Source organism: Trachurus trachurus (assembly GCF_905171665.1).
Source record: "Trachurus trachurus genome assembly, chromosome: 22".
NCBI lineage: Eukaryota > Metazoa > Chordata > Actinopteri > Carangiformes > Carangidae > Trachurus > Trachurus trachurus.
Genome location: NC_139907.1, coordinates 17,313,375 through 17,334,709, shown reverse-complemented (window position 1 = coordinate 17,334,709; position 21,335 = coordinate 17,313,375). Strand labels below are relative to the sequence as shown.

At 43.9% G+C, this 21,335-nt stretch overlaps 2 protein-coding genes across 2 annotated transcripts; one reads left to right on the top strand and one right to left on the bottom strand.

Annotated features, from left to right (window-relative positions):
- Window positions 1–6,554: 6,554 nt before the first annotated feature.
- On the bottom strand, window positions 6,555–10,513 carry ap5m1 (adaptor related protein complex 5 subunit mu 1). The gene is made up of 8 exons (XM_083997929.1): window positions 10,315–10,513; window positions 9,364–10,027; window positions 9,046–9,273; window positions 8,816–8,955; window positions 8,082–8,167; window positions 7,886–7,998; window positions 7,638–7,734; window positions 6,555–7,545 (listed from the first exon to the last, which is right to left on the bottom strand). Exons 1-8 carry the CDS (start codon window positions 10,380–10,382, stop codon window positions 7,463–7,465), a joined length of 1,479 nt encoding a protein of 492 aa, XP_083854055.1. The 5' UTR covers window positions 10,383–10,513; the 3' UTR covers window positions 6,555–7,462.
- Window positions 10,514–10,588: 75 nt separating this feature from the next.
- On the top strand, window positions 10,589–20,246 carry exoc5 (exocyst complex component 5). The gene is made up of 18 exons (XM_083998231.1): window positions 10,589–10,823; window positions 11,185–11,279; window positions 12,740–12,887; window positions 13,002–13,196; window positions 14,611–14,675; window positions 14,915–14,943; window positions 15,062–15,171; window positions 15,339–15,383; window positions 15,480–15,620; window positions 15,707–15,789; window positions 15,877–16,086; window positions 16,184–16,331; window positions 16,443–16,551; window positions 17,417–17,537; window positions 17,665–17,751; window positions 17,879–17,987; window positions 18,145–18,360; window positions 19,028–20,246. Exons 1-18 carry the CDS (start codon window positions 10,797–10,799, stop codon window positions 19,214–19,216), a joined length of 2,127 nt encoding a protein of 708 aa, XP_083854357.1. The 5' UTR covers window positions 10,589–10,796; the 3' UTR covers window positions 19,217–20,246.
- The last annotated feature ends 1,089 nt before the right edge of the window (window positions 20,247–21,335 follow it).

Here is a 21,335-nt window from a genome sequence, read left to right as displayed (position 1 = left end):
CCCAAACCAGGAGCTGACTATCCAACCCCTGACCTGCTCCGCAGACTGTATTCTGTGAATATAAATATTGGCAGGGCCAGTTAGGCTCAAACTTATATGTATTTATGATATTTATTTATAGCTGTATCAATAAGAGTATTCATTTTAAGCCTTATTGAATAGGATTATATACAAGAATGACAATTATATTATGCGTAATGTACAGGCTCTTTTGGTTTTATAATAAAAGACTAAACACCCTCCCTAACTGCAGCATATTTCCAGTTCCACTCACATTGATCACACAATATTTTGAAACATCTTTTTAGTCACTTTGTTGCACAAGAAGAATGCAGACATGCTGATGCTGCTGATAACATATCATTTCAACTATATTGAGTATTGGCTTTAAAAACACTTGGTCTATAAACTATGTGGAAATAACAGGCTCCTCATTTTGTATGAGTCTGATTATTTTGGGTCAACAGGTTAATAAAAAAGTAAAGGGCACAGCAGTGAGGCCAAACATGAAAAATAGTATTATTATTATAGTGTTGTTGGGATGAGCTTGGACCTACGTTTTCTTTGCTTACATTTTAATGCAATTAAATCTGCTCGTCCACTTCAACATGTTAATATACCAATGATCATATGGTCAAGATGAGACCACTATTTTGATGTTAAAGTAAGTTGGATTTAAGTCAACTGCTTTCAGAACTGAAAATATGGCCCTATAAGAACGTATAAGCCAAATTGTTGTTGTTAGCACCATAATTGTATTATGGCCAAGTGTTTTTAGCAGAACAAAGTGGTGTGACTCATACAGTATTAGTAATCTGTAAAGTGCATTGCATTGATTTGGCAGTGATGACTACGCAGAATTCTCTGCACTATAATATATTATGCAATGCTTTTCTGTGCTGCATGTAGCTGTCACTGACACACACACATAAACACAACAAACTGAAAAAGAATGATTGTTTCTCTACTATATTTTTATCCCCTTTCACAGATACACACAATTTGTGGTAATAAGGCACGTCTATCTGGAAATAGCCTTTGGGACCTGTTTTGTCTGTAGAGCATAACACTGTGATAGGCTCTTGTTTAAATGACTCTCTGGTGTCACATAACATGGTGGCAAATTAATTTTTTTGTCCAAATAGTACTATTGAGGAGATGGAAGTGTTAGTAGAGTCAATTCTCAATATTTTCTCTGTCACTCTCTGTCAAACACACACACACACACACACACATATTCCCAAGAGTCACACCACCGCGCTGCCATGGATGCTGGAGTACATTCAGCGAGGTGAGACCTTTAATGAAGCATTTGCTGAGGTGACAGTTTCAGTTGAGCAGCTGTGGTGGCATTTCAACATATTGAAATAAATGAGCTAGAAGAAACAAAGGGATATACAGATTTTGATTTCATATCGTTCCCTGGCACTCAGCTGGATAAGACACATTTATCAGATGAAGGGGGACTTAGCCTAAACAACAGAATTTTATACACAATCTTATTGAATAATTGAATAGTGCATAGAAAAAATACAAGGAGAATATGTAAAGATGCTGCTACAAGGTCTGGTCATATTACAGGTTGAATGCCAATCAGCACCATTTGCTAAAAAGGGCCCTGCTATCAGCACTTTAAGTAACATGAGACGACTAATAGTGCTCCCAAAAAAAAAAAAAAAAAGCTAAATCATTCACATAATAAGGAGAGCACAGCCCTGCTAGCAGCTCTGCAGGCTTCGATGAGGCACTGCAGTGCTTTGAGCTAAATGCTAACATCAGCATGCAACACTTAGGCCTACTGGCTCACAGTGACAATACTAATGTGCTGATGCCTGGAAACTATAATGTGCAGCCTACCATTTTAGTTTAGTATATTAGCCTTCTTATATTGCTAATTAACACTAAACACAAAATACAGCTGAGATTATCCTATCTTAATTGATGTACAGGTATTTTTTATTGGACAAACAGAAATTTTGACCTGGTATTGGCACTAAATGAATGTTTTGGGCTTAAAGGTCTTTACAATATTACTAATAAAAATCAGTGTCAACTTCATGGTCAAGGTACAGGAATCAGGCACCATGAATGTGTACAGTAGATAGTATCTGTCATGATATTTCATACCTATAGAGTGCGTAACACCAACTAGTGGGGATATGATGTACAGTGCAGAAATGGCTGATAAAACAATGACCTGACATGCAACCTAATATGACCTACCTCTGTCACAGAGTGTTTGATTTTCCCCTGTGGTTTTCTGAGCACTCATGGAATCATATTTTTCACTCAGTTAACAATTTCCTACAGAACCTGCCTGGTTCTCAAACCCTCTGGGCTTTACAATAGGGAAGGGGGTGCAGGGAAATGACGGGTCCTTTCAAGCATTAACTTATGAGTTACAGAGTAACCTGTAGGGAGAGTTGCCATAGAAACATTGCTCATTATAATGAGAAAGTCAAGTACAAAGGCAGAGATGGAGTACGCATCAACTCTGTTAACCACAACCAAAAGTGTTTATTGCATTTGTACTTTAGCACTAGACAGAGACGCTTCAGGGCAAACAATAAATTTGTCCTGAAAATAACGTTGAAGAGCCAAATCCCTGGGTGGAGTTATTCTGTAACTTGAAGTTTTTTTTTATAAGAGATGCCAAAACTTTTTTATATTTTCTATATGGGATAGGTCAAGACCACCAGTGGACACCCAGCGACAGAAACTAAAGGTGAGATATTAAAGATAACTTTAAAATTATTCTCACCAGTACTAGAGGAAAAGTTGTTCTTTAAGCATCAGCCTTTAGGACAGAGAGCAGGACAATGGGATCCGAAGGCTCTAGACCCAGGTTACGTAAAGTTGCCCCATGTAATAGTCCACAAGAAGACGGAGAGCAGCTCAAACCACAATGGACCCTCCCTGGTCTGCCGGTCACCCTGGAGCAGCCATTGGGATCTTTGGGACGGCGGAAGACTATCTTACCTCCACTGAAACAGGACATAACTCTTTCCTCTCTTTCAGGTCAGTAGAAGTTTGTCCTTTTTTCCCCGTCACTCTGTGTTGTAATACTGATTTTGATACTAGATAACACTGTGTGTGTGTGTGCTATAAGATTCATACTTTGCAGGAAACCTGTCTCAAAAGCAAAGCAAAAATTCAAGCATCATCCATTCTCATCCTCCCCGGAGACCTCAGGTTAGCACGGCGAAATCAGCCACCCAGCAGATTATTTACAAGAACGGGCTATTGCTGCTGCCTGTTTAATTCATGAAGTTTCTCAACTGTTCAATCCTGCTCTTGGACCCTGGCAGACATAATTTTGCATTATTGTTTCCATCTGGTTGTGATTTTTACCCAGATGTCACATCATTATCTCTCCTCAGCTACTACAACCACTGGCCCTTCAAATTGGCCATGCAAGCGCAGAGAATCAAATTGCCATGGTAATAAAAAACCATGGAAAAAAAAACCTACATCTGCTGACTGTGCCACCGCCTCTGCCCTCCTGCTATTTTGAAAGCCAATAAAGCATTGTGATGTCTGTTGTAGGGCAGGGGCTGCAGAGATGGGGGTGTCCACCAGTGTTCTACAACCTGCCAAACAGGACAGTCTGGCACCGGCAGAATGATTCAGGTAAAGCATCAGGACAATTTACGGAAGAGATGAAGTGCATCTATAACATCAATAATTCAGATCATACATTTTTGCTCTGTGGGAAAATTAAAGTGTGCAGCGGTGCTTCAGAGAGAGGGGAGATGGGTGAAAAGAAAATGAGAGAAAGAGGGAGGCAGCTGTGAGCGTGGACCCCTCCTGTCCCAGTAGATCTGATTAAAGTGCCGGTGGAGTGGAAAGTAGGGTGGTCTACAGCCATGACTCGCCCTCAATGGGATCTATTTTCAGGGTACAGGGAACAGAAAAGCCCCCTCTATTAGATACACATTCGCAGACACAAAGAAAAGTTAAGTCTTGACAATTCAGTTTGCCTTGGGTTTACTTTGTTTACCTTTACTGGAGTAAAGTATGCATTTTAATCTAAGTTAGCTTATGAAAACAAAGTGTGAAAGTGTAAAATTCACGTTATAATGAATTTCCATGAAGCTGACTGTAAAGATGTAATGCAAGGACAAGAGTCAAAATTGCACACTTAACAAAAAGGCAATGACATGCCACTTGGCCCGGAATATTTTGTGAGAGGCCACAAGTGTAATTCAAAAACTTGCCAAATTATGATAAATGTAGTGGACTAATATGTAAAACATTTCCCTCTGAAAGTATAAAGAAACACAAGATGGAAACTATGTAACTTACAGTACACTACTGCAGTAAATGCACTTACTTACTTTCTATCACTGGTGGATATAGGGAAGATTTCTGGAGGCCCAGGCAGCTCTAACTCAACAGGAATATCGGCATCGGCAAACTCACCTCCGACAAGCCAGAGAGCAGAGAAGACATAAGGTTGTCTACACAGTCAATGGTAGGAACTATGTTAATTTGAAAAACTCTGAGAGAGAGACAGAGAAGTGAAATTAATTTGGTCTTTTGTTTGATTCTAACATAATCTGCTTCTTTAATTTGTACCTTCATTTGGAGATCCAAACAGAGAAGGGATCCAGAGGGTGAGACTTGTGAGAAGGCCCACGGAGAGGGACATCTTCTGGGATGAGTCAACAGGAGAACGTCTGGACCCTGCCCGTCTTCTGCAGCCTAAATCTCTGCCTCTCCGCCACCAGCCCAACAAACTGCTCCTGTGCAAAGGCAGCAGATGCGATGCAGAAGGAGGAAGAAACTGAATACGGTAGCCGGTTTTTAAATAGAAAATTACCACAGACAGCTGGAGAGCTCAAACATCAGGTCAGGTAATATAAATTTATAGAGAACACAGCTATGTATTGGCTATTGAAACTCAAGACAAAAAATTTGAATTTCTTCTCAGCTGTGTTATGGGAAATTAATAACCCATTATGGTCAAGTTGGCAATGTCAAGTCAAACTGCATACTCATGATGTTTCAGACATATTCCCTGCTTGACTAAGTTTCTGGTGCCCTCTATGGGTGAGAGACATGCACTTAAGTGGGAAAACTTGGTGCACATCAAATGTTAGCTCTCCTACAATACTAACAGCAAATATATAAAAAATAAACTTTATATTTAGTTCAAAGAGTTGAAGATGGATTGAAATCAGTGAGCTTTGAGGCTTCTACTCTATTATTGGACATTTTGTGCCTAAATGATCACAAAAGAATCCTCTAGCATCCAAAGATATCCCATTATTTGAAAAGATCTGTAGCTCTTGAAGAATAATTAGTCTGAGAAGGAACAGGAAGCTGCTAATTGCACTATCGTTCTTCAAGTGTTCTCCCCGAGGCTGGCTCGTGGAGGATGCAGAGAGGCTGAGAGGAACTGGACTCGTACCAAACACCTGAGGCCACAGTGGCCGACAAAAGCCCGGTCCTCAGGCACGGCGCCTTAGATGAACACCACAAGGATCACATCACACAGCAGAGGCCTGGACATGAATGAAATCAGATAAGATTATCCGGCAGTGGTGGAGTGGAACTATTTCAATAGAGGAAATGTGCATTGAACTGTATTAAAGAGATCTGAACAGTCCAACATGAGCAATACTGTGCGCTACCACTGGGTGTCATTATTGGGCTGAGAGACACAGAGGAAGTGAGCTCCTACTACAGTCCAGTAGACTACACTTGTGGTGTTCATAACCTTGTAGTAAATGTTTTGTTATGGAAAATCTTTTGGTATCGAAGCTCATTTTGAGAATTGTGACCTAATGATGCATTAAAATGGTTTATGAAGATCACCACTGCTGTTTTACTTTCACACATGTATTTTGGCCTGTGTGATTTTTATGTTAATGTTGTCCGTGTATGCATGTATACTAGAGCAATGATGGAATAAATGAATGAATCTGAGAAGCACAGCAGAATTAAAGGCACAAGGTATGAAGGCACTGGAGCAGAGAGACACATTAAAACGAGTCCATCTACTTAGCAAGCCATTCAATCAAACAAAGCAATGGCTGCCAGTGAGAGGCCACTGACTGCAGACTGGAGGAGCCAGACTGACCACATATTGGGATACTGAAGAGATTTAGAGTGGCCCAAGTCTTCACAAAAAAAAACTTCTCCTTTTCCAGTTCGCTAGCCACACACACTGGGCCTTAAAGCCAAATCATCGTGGAGGGGGAGAGCCGCGAGGTCTTGGTGTCTGCCACTCTGTACCGCTACATAAAAAGAAGGTGAAGGATGCCGTGTGAGCAATTGGTTCCAATTGACAGAGGATTGGTCATGGTCAGCCTTCTGAGTGGAAATCCACGTGAGAATGTAGCATTTGGACCAGCAAGGGGCACAAGAGGCCAACAGCAGACAATGAGGGCACTCAGAGGAGTCTGGCTGCTGTGGAATAGTGGGGCACAATCTTCACTGATTTAACCCTTCGTCAGCTGGTTATTCATTCAGTTTAATACACTGAGGTAAAGCTTATGTAGCAGAAGTGTAACATAGTTGGTCAATACCCCATCATAGTTTAGGTACACCAATGGTAAACTGTGAAAAAGTGTCTGAAACTAAACACATATCCTCAAATAACCTCTCTATAATCAGGTAAAGACAAAGAGAGGTTGACCCTGACAATTGTGTCATAGCAATAAAGATCAAATACTTCAAGTTTTACATTAATTGAGTTAAAGCACCTCTGCAGCTTCAAGAGGCGACCCAGCCATTACCGTCCTTGTGACTTTTTCACCAATTAGGCAGGTCCTGTTCGCTGAATGGGACCAGCTGCTTTCAAAGTCTCAGAGGTCCAGAGGGTCAGTGCTCAATCAGAGTCTGGTTGGAGAGGCTGTGTGTTTGAACTAACCACTAGTTGACAGGGCGGGGATGGGGTCAAAAGAGGTGGGGGTGAGTGATTGGTCGGGGTAAGGACTCCTGCCAGCTCTAAAAGAGGAGCCTTTTGTAGCCAAAACACTGGCCAGAGCAGCCTGGCCTTTCACAGCCCAGCCGCCCGGCTCCTCCAGGCCCACAACAGCTGATGACAAGGTCCCAGCTGCTAATTATCCGGCTGATGGAGAGTCACTGAAGTGGGACTGTCGGAGCGAAGGGTGGCCCTTGTGTCTGCAATGGGATAAATGTGAGGGAGGGGAGGTTGGGGGGATAAAAGAAGTTGGACTACAGGGGGAGTTTTTTTTTTTTCAAATTAGCTATCCATCAACGAAATCAAAACTTTAGTCAAAATTATTTTATCCTTCAATGTAAATAGATAACACATATCTGATTTTTCAATTTCTTTCAGTTCTGAACACTCCAGTGAAATAGTAACAAATTAGTTTATTTGTAGTAACATATCCAATCTAGGTCATTGAATGTACTTGACATGGTCCTCAGTCCCATCACTTTGTAAGTGACCTGTGCACCTTTCCACTGAGCGACTCTTTACGGATCCACGCTACAGCATCATCTGCCCAGAGGACACCGGAGCCGTACCTGTTGAATTCCATATATAATACTCTTTGGAGTAAAGTTCTCGCGCTGGAAATAAGGCAGAAAGAGCATTTTTGTCACTTTCAGACAATGTGAAACCAGGAAAATATTATTCAAATACATCAAGACGGTAAACTCACATGTTACTATCCGTGGTTTGGCAGAGGAATAAACCTGCACTGAATGTTGGTCCACACAGCATCCAGACAGCGTCATGTCGGGCACCTTGAAATATAACTGTGAAGAAAACAGCAGATGTGTTAGTCACTTTGTGACCACATGATAATGGATCTTTTAGAGATTTTGCCATTGAAAAATTGCTGCAACATCCTGTAACTGGAAATGAACAGATCTGATCATGTTTCTTTAAGTCATTATTTTTGCTTACTTTAATGTAAGCTGTAAGTTCTGTGCACAGCGGGTCAGTAGGTCCTGGTGTTGGCCCGGAGAAGGTGATCCTGCCCTCCATCGTGACCTCACGAGATTTAGGGAACTTTTGTCCTGAATAATAGTGAGGGAAATCTACACTTTAGTTTCTTTTTCAGATATACGGCTGTACTTTTATTGTACAGAACAGTGCATACCCAGGGTCCAGACCAGCAGGTTCTTCTCCTTTGAAGCTTCCAGTTGTCCTGAACTCACTTTCACATCCACAACACCCATCTGATCCCTACAGAGGACACACACAACCCACATGCAAACTTTATGACATTTATCACAAACCATGCTGGACATAAATTGCGGTAACTTTTAGCTCCAAAAACATACATACATTCATTTTTCTTTGTTTTCAAAATGACACAGAGCAACAAAATGAAAGCAGATATGGCACAGAGGAACTTCTTTTTTTTTTTTAAATTTTGATCAGACCAATAAAAGAGAGTGTCTGCTGTGAGGACAACCCACAGGGACAAATGTAAGTGTATTTAGTGTGAGAATCAGAGAAGTAGAATCGTCTGCTGATATAATAAATGGTAAAAGGGTTGTTTCTGTGAAATGTGTGAGAGTATTTTATTACATGGTTGTCGGAGGATCTTGTTACTGGGTTATTTCTTAGGTGTTGGAGAAATAATTTTTTCATCTAAGGGAAACTCTTTAGTGAATTGTAATGAGACCAGTGCAGATGATTTTGGCTTTTTTTCCTCAGCTAATGATAAAACATTTACAAGTAAGAGGTTGTTATTTCTTATTCCCAGCAAGTTCACATCCAAACTCAAAGATGACATGGATCATGAAGCACCAAACCTCTCTGCTCTATCAGGAAACAGATATATATTAGTTCTCAGATCAAAATAAATATGTCTTCTTGTGCTCTTACCTGTTAAAGAAGGGCAAGTGTGCTTCACAGTACTCAAAGCTATTCTTCACACTTTCATGAAGTTTCAGGGTTACAGACACACGTAACTGGTTCTCTTCTTCCTTCAGCTGATAGGACCCAAGAATAGGGGGAACAGGAACCTATTGAATACATTTGAAAAGTCTCTTAAGATAAGTCATCACTAATGTGTAAACTTAAAACCACGTAAGCAGGATTTATAGGTCCTCAACCTGTGATGTGTAGCTGCATAGTCTGAAAGGCTCCAGAGGAGGAGAGAAGGGGAACTTATATGGCCCAGAAAAAGCTGAACCATCAAAGTTTTCTACGCTGCTGGCAGTCAGGATACTAGAGTCCAGCGAGGTGACGCAGGGATGGACCAGGATGTCCTGCAGCGGAGAACCATTTGGTGGCAGTGTGAGGGTCACTGTCACATTTGGGAGCACTCCCTCCACCTCACACTTTAAAGATGGGAGGAAGAAAATGCACAGCATCAAGAAAAAGTTAAATATTGATAATATTAATTGCTTTCCCTTCCACTAGGCACTTACTTTGCATGTCACCGTGCCGTAAACATCCCAGAGGTCCTGTCTGCTTCGGCTACCATACTGCATGGAGCGTACCGTTTCTGTCAGTGCTACATTCACAACAGCCCGACCGCGGTGGAGCCCCGTCTTCCAGGCTGGCTGTTTCTGGCTCCCAGCAGGCGTGGGCATTGTGGGTGCAGCAGCAGGTGCCCCCAGCACCGGTACATCCAGGGGTGTGCCAAGTGGACAAACCTGCAGCAGTACAGAGGGCAACATCGCCAGGCGAGAGGCCAGCCCCTCACTGTCAGGTTTACCCCCTAAGCCAAGGAGAAAAGTCTGCAGCCCCTCCAGGAACGCCAGGCCCTGCGAGACCGACAGCAGGTTGGCCAGGGGCGGCCGAGGCTCAGGAGGGGCGTCCACTAAAGACAAGCAGGCCAGAATAAGAGGCCCTTGTGAGACGGCCAACACTGGCCAAAGTGTTCCCTTCCCAGGACCGTCCACACGCAGCTCCAGGGCTGGAGACCTCTGGTGATGGAGGCAATCATCTCTGAGAGCCACATAGGGCTTGTCTGAATCTGACAGGCCCAGCTCAGTGAGCAGGAGCTGCAGCACAGTGCTCTCCTCTGGGACTGCTACATAGGAGGAACCGGCCAGGCGCTGCGCACGGTGCTCCACTGTGGAGAACCTCCTGTCAGGGGCAGACACAACACACACACACACACACACACACACACACACACACACACACACACACACACACACACACACACACAGACACACACACAGACACACACACACACACACACACACACACACACACACACACACACACACACACACACACACACACACACACACTTTAAGACACAAAACAGCCGACAAGCAGTGTGACAGCAGAGGTTTTATGATACCAGACCGTTGCTCTAATATTTTGTAGCTACTATACTACATACTATAGGCAATGAATGATCAAACCTTGAAAAGCGTATCGACACATTTTCTCCCTTCTCGTGAGATATAATCCACAAAGCACGCACGCTCATTTGTCCTGCTTGCTGCTTGACGTCCTCAAACTTTAGCAAACTCTGATTCACAACACATCAAAATAATAACATTTTATCACACGTCTGCTGAATTCAAACACTGTTTACCGTGTGAATTTCACTAAACGCTGCGACTCACTTCCTGTTTTTGTCTCATGTGACACCGTCCTCCGATCAGCCGACCTGTGCGCATGCGCAGTGGCCGACAGCAGCAGCAGCAGCGGCAGCAGCAGCAGCTATCCCTTCCCCACCCTGCTCTCCCATACAGGAAGCTGCACCGCTAACCAGCTAGCTGTCAACAAAGGGCAAAACTGTCCCAAATCGCCAAGTCGATGCAGAGGTCGGCGGTGTTGCCGACTCTGAGCTCCTTCTCCTGAATTGTGTTTCCCTCCGCCGCCGGCTTGAAGCTTGAACATGGCGACGACCGCTCAGCTGTTCGAGGTAAAAAATGACCGGAGCTGTGTTGTTAGCTGTCAGCTCGGCTAGGCTGCTAACTGCCGCTATCGGTGCCCCCGTCTCTATTTATCCTCTCGGTTTGTAATAAAGGATTAATAATAATGACTTAAACTGCTGCGAACATATTGGCTTCGCTACGTAAGAAACTGGGAGGAAAGTAGGACGACTGCTGTTTATTTCTAAGAGTTTAAGAGGTCGAGGAAATGACAATGTTATTGGCTGTTGGTTTGCATTGTGTCGTTAACGTTTTACCAGCTGCCCCCCGTTGTTTTAATAATAACACACAGTATTTTGCTGATCATATGTATTGAAACCAGTACACACATGACTTCCTCTCCCCCCTCAGGAGCCCTTTGACGCAGATGAGTACATTGAGAGGTTGGCATGGAGGACTCCTGGAGGAGGCTCCAAAGGAGGAGCGGAGGCATTTGACCCCAAAAGGTGCAGTAAGGAGCTTCTTCGTAGTAGATGATGTATTTGCAGCATCTCATGCCCATGAATGTCAGACATCCTCCGGGTCTTTACTTTGACTTTGGTGATAGTATCACTGTCAATGTGACACCTGGCCATGTATGCTCTCTGCTGGTGTAAAGACAACACACTGTTTTTTGGCTGATTGTTGTTTTTCGCACCATAAAAATCAACAACAGACAAATAGTTTAGCTGTGTACATAATGCTCTCACAGCCATTTGACTAAATGTCCTTGCATGTAAATTAATCTGAATACAAATAGGGTAATGACCAGTCAGTTCTCAAAAGGATGTTGTATTCATGAGTTTATAGTGTCATAATCTACTAATACTACTTTGTGTAAAGTGACTTGCTATTTCTATTGTAATTAATTTTGTAAAGTGTACCGAGACCATGTTGCACCATGGTGATTTTACACTTTAAATAAACTACACAACAGAGCTTTCCTATCATCTCTATAATAATGCCAAAATATTGGTGACACTATACTGTCCCTCTGGCCTGATCCACAATGTAATGCAGACCTCAGCTTTTCCAATTTTTCACTGGAGTTGAATACTACTCGTGTACTTGGATGTTACTTCTGATGTCCCTTTTTAAATTTGGTTTCAGAAACCAATCAGCCATATCTTCAATTGAAAATCTAATACTAATATAAATTATGATGCCTTAATTTAAAGTTACCAGTATCATCTTACTAAATACTCAGTAGTGAGTCCTTTTGAAGCTCATCTTGGTCTCCTCAAGGCTCCTTTAAGGTTTTTGATGGTTGGGTGGGGTGGAGAGAAACTGGGAATGTCAGTGTCTAATTTTTTTTTCATAGTATATTTTCACTGCTTGTTGTTGTGTTTACTCTTGGGGACCAAGTTGCATCTCGTAAGCAAAAATGCCACAACAGTTTAACTGTACCGTAGATCCATCCTGCCTTATCTACTTCCTTCACAAAACTGTTGCCACCACCTCCTCGGAAGCTCTTAGCGAGGAGTCAGAGACAACATATCTGTGGAGGCCACCATACTGTGAGTCACCAGCCAGGGAATGAGTGTCTATTGGGAAGGGATGGGAGATGTCTTTAAGCTGTAGCCAGTGCTGAGGGAATTAGTCAAGAGATTATACACTCATCATTTTGGGATGTTTCCTACTCTGTGAAATGTGGTGCTGACTTAGAACATTTGCTCTGCAGTCCTGATGACACTTAAAATGCAGCTGACGAAGCTGCTAGTTCCCAGAGCTTCTTAAGTCTGGGCACCCAGGAATTAAGCATCCGGTGCTATTCTGTATCTATTAACTATAACTGTGAGGTCAGTGGGACAGATTTAACCTTGTGGTCTGTTATTACTCCTCAACAGGAAGAGCAATATTTGTGTGTTTTTTTGTGTTTGTTAAGGATTTACTGGATCTGCATACCTTCTTCTCTCATCTGTGTTAGGCTGTTGGAGGAGTTTGAGAGCCACATAGAGGAACTGAAGCAGCTGGATGAGAGAATTCAGCGTCGCGTGGAAAAGCTCGAGCATCAGTGTCATCGCGAGGCCAAGGAATTTGCCCACAAAGTTCAAGACTTGCAGAGAAGCAACCAGGTGTGTTGTGTGGTCAAATTCAACCAATTTCATCGACACCTTTTCCTGTATTTCTTAAAATCGCCGGATTTCTTAATCTTTACTTCACATTTTCGTTGTTCTGTATCGATCCAGGTGGCCTTTCAGCATTTCCAGGAGCTGGATGAGCACATCAGCTATGTGGCGACCAAGGTTTGCCACCTCGGCGACCAGCTGGAGGGAGTGAACACGCCCCGGCAGAGGGCTGTGGAGGCTCAGCGTCTGATGACCTACTTCAACGAGTTCTTGGATGGAGACCTACGCAGTGACGTCTTCAACAACCCAGACAAGGTGAGTGCGCCGTACACGTTCCTTCCATTCACTTCAGCGGAGGTGTGCGTGTGTGACCACCGACGAGGAGCCCTGCTGTGATACCGCTGGAGGTGAGAATGAACAGGATTAGGAGGTAAACCATCCATATTAATTTGTCAAGTTTATCCCTTTAGTTGGATCCCTCAGCTAATTTGGATTAATAAACTGTCATTCGCTGTCTGACAATAGCTGGCTGATTGACTCACATGGATGTCAACATGCTCATGTCAACCCTAATTGCATTTACAGTAGGTTGTCTGGGAGCGAGAATTTAGTTGGTCCTCAGCTTTGTGTCGCATTACAGCAGCAAAGAGCTTGTGGCATGATGCTACATGTACAAGGGCGGCGATAACATGGATGCTGGGGAGGAGGTGCACACTTTGACATAGTTCCTGCCCACACAGAGGCCATGTTGATGTTAGACAATTGACCCCTGAAAAGTTGGATTTTGCAGTTTTGTAAGTGACAACGAGAGATTGGGATGCTTTAGATTAATTCCTGTTAGCAGGAACGTCATTAGTGGATGCAGAGCAGTGAGTCTCGAGGTCAATCCCACAGACGAGAGCTGGAGATGGAGCTAGTTTTCTGGAGAGGCATGCAGAAATATCTGGCCAGATTCCTTTTCCTGAGCATACCTCCAGACGAGGGGGAAAGAGGAAAGCTGCAAGTGAATAGCTGAAGGGGGGTGGCTTTGCTAATCCTTCTGAAAGGGAGGGCTGGGCCGCCAGCGTGGAGACAAGTGCTGCTAAACCCTGACTGCAGGGAGACGGCTACATTACTTACATGGGATTTAGCTAATCTTAGCTGGGGGACAGATACTTAGAAAACCTTCGCCGAGCAGAAAGGCTGGATCCTCCTCACGGGAGCAGAGTAATGATGTTAGCTGAGGCAGGCATCTGCGGGAACAGAGGAGTTGCGGACGGCGGGCCTTTCGTAGGTCTGGGGCTTTTTCAGCCAGCGTGTATGTCAGGAGGGGCGGGGGGAGGGGGGGTTCTCGACAGGGTCCCCTTTTTTTAGACAGATATCCCTGGCCGGACAGATTATTGAAGGCGATTTAGACTCCTGTGGGATTACAGCCCATTCAGAAAAGGCATGCCAATAAAGAGTTGGATGTGCTGCTAAGTCAGGACTGCTGCTGTTGCTGCTGCCGATGCCCAGGTGAGCGCAGCCTGTCTGTTATCAGCTCCCTGTTCAACACAGGGAGGTGGAGGAGGGCTGCTCTAAGATGATGATCCCCCAAGTGGAGACACTGCCGGCGGCCTGCCCGCTTTCTGTCTGGATGTCCACCTCTCATGGTTCTGTCGTGCTCTCTTCCCTTTTTCTCCTCACCTGACATCTCTCTCTCTCTCTCACACACACACACACACACTCACACTCTTCCTCTCTCCTTCAGATTAAGGAGGCTGCTGATATCATTCAGAAGCTGCATCTCATTGCCCAGGAGCTGCCATTCGACAGGTGAGTCAGGCATCCTGGAGGCAGCTTTAGACAAGAGCACTGTCTAACAAGGGGAAGGTGGTGTATTAGTGCTGTCGACTATTCCTCACGGTGCAGCCCATGGCATGAAGTGTTTAAGCATTTAAATTCAGGATCAATATGTTTCTAGAAATAAAATGCACTTCAACTTTTATAATAATAATAATAATAGTGTGTTTTCTGATTGTCTCCTTGATTTTCTTGATTTTTTTCTCTGACAGATTTGCAGATGTCAAGGCAAAAATCGCTAGTAAGTTTTAAAAAAAAATCTCCACTGCTACAAGTCAGAAACAAATGATGAATATTATTTTTGGGATTTCTTTGTGGGTTTTTGTGTTCATTTATTTATTTGTTCCCTTTCTATCCAGGTAAGTATCATGACCTGGAGCGGCAGTTGATCCAGGAGTTCACTGCTGCCCAGCGCAGGGGTGAGATAGGACGTATGCGGGAGGTTGCGGCAGTTCTATTACACTTCAAGGTGACTTGGAAGATTCATATTTGTTGTCTACATTGGATTTTTGTATCTTTAATGTGATACAGTCAATTCATGTCTTTAGAGCTGTAATTGAAACAGATACTTGATTTATGTTGCTCTGCACTCACTGCTTTTCAGTTTAAAGTAACTCCTCTGTCTTTCTCCACAAGGGTTATGCACATTGTGTGGACGTCTACATCAAGCAGTGTCAGGAAGTGAGTGGAAAAAATTCTTCTTGTACATCATTTCCAGTTTTTGGGGGCTGGTTAAAAAACAGTTTCTTGATTAACCATTTTTTTTTGTCTCCAAAGGGGGCCTACATGAGGAATGATGTGTTTGAGGACACTGCAGTCCTCTGCCAGAGGGTCAACAAGCAGGTGGGCGAGGTCTTCAGCAGCCCAGAGACTGTCATGGCCAAACTCATCCAGAACATCTTTGAGAATAAACTACAGGTATTTCTGCTGATTCTGTGTTTACCGAGTGTTATTTAGCAGCGCCTCATCTGTCATGTTATATTTGACTGGCTTTATGTCTGCAGGCCCACGTCAAGGAAAAACTGGATGGGACTCGGCACTCTGACGTGGAACAGTACCTCAAGAACCTCTATGACCTTTACACCAGGTAATAAACTTGCTCGCTCATTTTCCATCTACACAGTTACCTTTTAGGCTTTTTATTTTTACACACTTTTCTTTCCACATTATCCAGGACAACAGCGTTGGCCACAAAGCTGACAGAGTTCAACCTGGGCTCAGACAAGCACACCTTTCTGGCAAAGCTGATAAAAAGCATTTTCTCCACCTACCTGGAAAGTTACATTGACATGGAGAGAGAGTACCTTCGCAGTCGAGGTGCCATGATCTTGCAGCGATACTATGACTCCAAGAACCACCAGAAACGCCTGATTGGCACTGGCAGGTCAGACACTGGTTCCCATTTTGGTTTCAGATACTCCCTTTACACGTTGATAAAAATGTAATGCACAAAAATAATCTCAATCTACACCCTTCTACAGCATTCAAGAGCTGAAGGAGCGAATCAGACAGCGCACCAACCTTCCCTTGGGCCCGAGCATTGACACCCATGGGGAGACCTTTCTGTCCCCGGAGCTGGTTGTTAACCTGCTGCAGGAGACGCGCCATGCCTTCGAGAGGTGCCACAGGGTGAGGCCTGCTCTGCTGTGTGTTCAGCTTGGAATAGAGACGTGCGCTAATTAAGTCTTTGTGAGAAAAGCAGTTATGCGCCATAACCTTTTTCTATTTGGGGTGACACAGCTTTCAGATCCCTCTGACCTGCCCAAGAATGCCTTCTCCATTTTCCTGCTGCTGGTCGACCATCTGTGCGTGGAACACATTGACTACGCCCTGGAGATTGGCCTTTCAGGTAAATCCAACCAAGCTCATTTCAACCATAATGTCGACATGCTGTCTACATATTGCTGCAGCGTGTGTGTGTGTGTATATGTGTGTGTGCTTGTTGTTGCTGCTGAACCAGCTTTGGCCCCGACTCCCCCAATCATGTGACAAGTGAAACTAACAATAGCTTCAGGAAGACCCGAAGATGAAATAGTGTAACGTGAACTTGGCAACGCAGCACATGAGTGGAAACCTTCAAGCCTGTTTCCCATCAGGCCACGTCCAAATCACTGATTCCACACCTGAAGGAGAACACCTGCTTCCGCATCGTTTATTGCAGTTAGCTACATGTACCTACCACTGTCTATATAGCCTTTCACTTTGTCAGGGGGAATACATGACGCTTGTTGCTATGGACACCATTCAATGCTGTGACCAATTAGATTTTGCGGTGGTTAACGATTGTACAAAACATACATAAAGGTACACATCCGAGTTACCTCAGTGTGAGGCAGGTTGTGTGTCTGACGTTTCTTTGCATTCTGTTGTGGCTGTGTAATATAGAGACAGCTTATCATTTTCAGGCAGCTACAGTGGAACTAAACACACATTCGGTATCATCCAGTGGTCGATTCATAAGGCACATACTGCATTAAGGGAATCCATTACAGATGTCGCCATGGTGTGATTACCTTCTCCTCACTGTCTGATGCTGAGACAGAGCGTTACTGTGAGCAAGTATCTCTGTTTCATGCATTGTATTTCTGTAACGTTGACCCAGAGGGAAGGCAGCAGCAGGTTTTTAGCTCTTGTCTTTGTGAATCATTGATTCCTCTTTTCACCTTCCCTCTGGTTTATTGTCTGGATCTATTCTCTCTCCCTTTCATCTACAGCAATTCCCTCATCAGATGCCAAGAACGCTAACCTCTACTTCCTGGATGTGGTTCAACAAGCAAACTCTATCTTCCACTTATTTGACAAGCAGTTTAATGACCAGCTAATGCCACTAATAAGGTCAGGAAAAGGTTAAAATCATATATGTTGAGCATTAAGATATTACCGACCTTCTGTGCCTCATAGATGTGTCAGTTTGAGTTAAAAGGGAGTCCTCTGATTTTACCTTTGTATAATCTTTTCACAGCTCATCTCCAAAGTTGGCAGAGTGCCTGCACAAGAAGAAAGAGGTGATTGAACAGATGGAAGTGAAACTGGACACAGGAATCGACAGGTCAGTATGTTTATAACATGATGTGACCAACTGCTGTCACGTGAGATGTGTTTTATCTTTCACATTAAACACTTAGTGAAATAAGTGAGTGGTCTTTAACACGTATGTATTTCCCCTCTACACACAGAACAATAAACTGCATGGTGGGGCAAATGAAGCACATTTTGGCAACAGAGCAGAAGAAGACTGACTTCAGGCCTGAGGATGAGAACAACGTCATGATCCAATACACTACAGTAAGACACACGAGGCCCGCACCTTCAAGTTCACATGCAAAATAAAAACAAATCAGCACTTCGGAAATGCAAATTACACACTGCACATGTCGTTCTAAAAGTAGAGTTCGGTTAGCAGCTCCTACATGTTTCCCCTGTGTCTATTCCCGCCCGGCAGGCCTGCTCCAAGGTATGCGCCTACGTCAGTCGGCAGGTGGAGCACGTGCGGAAGTCCATGGATGGCAAAAATGTGGACACAGTGCTGACGGAGCTGGGCGTGCGTTTCCACCGACTCATCCATGAGCACTTACAGCAGTACAGCTACAGCTCCATGGGAGGCATGCTGGCCATCTGCGACGTGGCTGAATACCGACGATGCGCCAAGGACTTCAGGGTGAGCGGGGGGGGGGGCATAGGTCCAGGATACACTGGACACAGGGCATAACATACTGTAGCTCCTCCTGCAAAGACTATAGTGTGTTTGATATTGAATAAACTGCTCAGTCTTTGCTAATCAGGAATAATAAGGATTGATTTCATAACTGACCTTCACTGAACTGTTTAGTCTTTAAAATATGGGAAAATAGCAGGACAAGGACAAACCGCACTGCAAATGCCCAAAGCTGAAAGTGTTACTGGCCAATTATTTTGTAACAACAGCTGTTACAAGACCAGTAGGGAATTATTTTGTAATTATATGATATGGAAAAGCTGCAAAAAAAGAAAAAAAAAAGTGTCACCTATGGGACACTGGAAAAACAAATATTTGACACTGTTATTTGATGATAATAATAATTATAAGTTAATAGTTCATTTAAATTTTCTGCTGATCCATCAAACTAATCCTGTCAGAACCCAAAGTCGGGCTGTTTATTGGATGGCAAAGGCAGGTTTTCAAGCGCTGAGGCTGCAGAGATATTTATAGTAGATAAATACAACACAGTTCCTGTGTAGAAAGAAATGAAAGAAGAAATCTGTCATTTGAAGCTGTTGTCACCACAGCCTTGCAATGTGCATCTGTAGTAGCTTGACAGGTATGTTCCTGTGACTCTCTCCTTCAGGTCCCTCTGGTGCTGCAGCTCTTCGACACACTCCACGCCCTCTGTAACCTCCTGGTGGTTGCCCCTGACAACCTCAAGCAGGTCTGTTCAGGTGAGCAGCTCACCAACCTGGACCGGAACCTCCTGCACGCCTTCGTCCAGCTCAGAGTGGACTACCGTTCAGCCAGACTGGGCCGACATTTCAGTTAGTGAACGTTTCACTCGGCTGCCCTCCGTCCAGTAACCCATGCTTTGATGAGATAATGCACCTTGAAGATACCCATCCCTGTTTCAGAGAACGCATCGGCCTGGCCCCAGCATACAGACTTTACTGGGATCGCTTTGTACATCATGGAGACGAAGGCTACTACTCCTTGAATGTGGGAAATGTGCATTTTACCAATTTATTTCTCCAAACTGAAGAAATTTAAATATCTATTGACTTAACATTTAATTTGTTTTTAAATATTAATCCACCACCAAAACACATGTCTTTGATTTCTGACATATAAGTAAATGGACAACATTGAATTCTGCGCTTATAGATTTTTTTTTGATTGTGCCAAATATATAAATTCTGTTGCTGCACTTGTGTGCGAGAGTAGACCCTGGAGCTGCTGTAAAAGGGACATTGTCAACAATCACAACTGTAAAGTCAAACATCAGGCTGCAGTAGCACAGCCTTGTGGGAACAGCTTCCCTTTGTAATGAACTGTAGAGAACAGAGACGGCCTGAACGAGCATGAGCCTGAGCTCTGTCTGGCCAAGAGAGACACATGACCACCTCTCTAACCTCCAGGCTCTGACCACAAAGTAAAGGTCAAGAGGCCATCACAGAGAACTGTGATCTGAACTACATACAGGTCTCAGAGCCTCTATGGAGATTTGGGTGGTCCCTTCTTAAGCTCAGATGACTGCTGTGATGGGTCACTGAGTATGTGTCACTGTAATTGCACAGATCAACACTTGCTCATCCAGTGGTGCACACAGTCCAAAGGCATTGTTGACTGGATCTGCAATGTTTCTGGGTCAGGAGACATTGAAATGTTGACCTCCACTGATTAAGGCAACAAACTTAGAGGGGACCTCTTCACACATAGCTTTGTGGAGGTTCACTGTCACTGTCTTCTGCACCGAGACAGAAGACAGATCGTGTCCCTGATTGCCTGAAACTGTCTCCTGCGCAAAAGCTGCTCCCACTGTACTGCTGTTTACCTTAATTAGTGACTCATTAAAAAGATGTTGCATTTTGTTATTGTCCCTCCTCTTGAGTATCCTTCACAAATGTGGGGCTGCGAATCAAAAGTTACCCCAGTTCTCTCGCGAATGTCACTTTCAAAGTGAGATGAAACACTCTTCCTTTCTATAGAAGTCATCAAGTATTCATGGGAATTCTTGCCACTAGAGTAAAGTTCTTTCTTAGACTTCAGGAAGTGAGCGGAGCCAGAGGGGATTAGATATCTACGAGTTGATGAATTGTGTGCAGTAGTCATGGACTGGGGGAGAGCTGGGGAGATAGAGACGCCTGAGAGCTCAGTTCCAGCTCCGGCTGGTTAGTGTTGTGTAGAAGGTACACACAGTGCTGTGAAAGTTCAAACAACATAATTAATTAGGTTAATATTAATATTATCAATGCCACATAAATTCAATTCTCTCAGCCCTAATCACAACTGGATAGCTTGTAAAAATTATTTTGTTAGGCTCTGATGCAAACAGTGGGGCTTTTCCAAACATTTGAAAACTATTTGTTTTTGCGGCGATTAATGTACGCGGTGCAGAGAGGGGTTGGGGGAAAGGAGCCGGGCCAGCGACGATAACTGGTGTGGAGACGAAGGCAGAGGCGCAGCCTGGCCCCAGGGACTCCCGGCACAGGCACATGGAAGAGGGGGAGGGATGTGTTTTTTGGGGGTGGGTGTTTGAGCAGGTGGAGGGGATTAGTAATACTGTCAACACTGGAGAGCTGGATAAGACTGTCCTCTCTTACTCGTCAGTTTGAGCAGCTCTTGCATACACATTCAGACACATAAAGACGCCAACACATACAAACACAGGGGCGTTAGGACGGGAGAGGGAAACTCGTCCGTGGTTGAACCGACCATCGACGTTGCTGTTCACGCTACACCTCTGTATATGACTCTGGTTGAGGCTTTTTCCTTCCTCCGGGAGTTTTACTCATCTACATCCTTCCAGGAAACCATCACCACTTAATAAGCACCTGCAGTCACTGCATTTCCCCCCAGTGATTCACACACTAGGAACCCTCTCTGATATCACACTGTTGAGCCTTTAATTAGTCATTTTAACATGATCCTACCAACACACCTGCAGT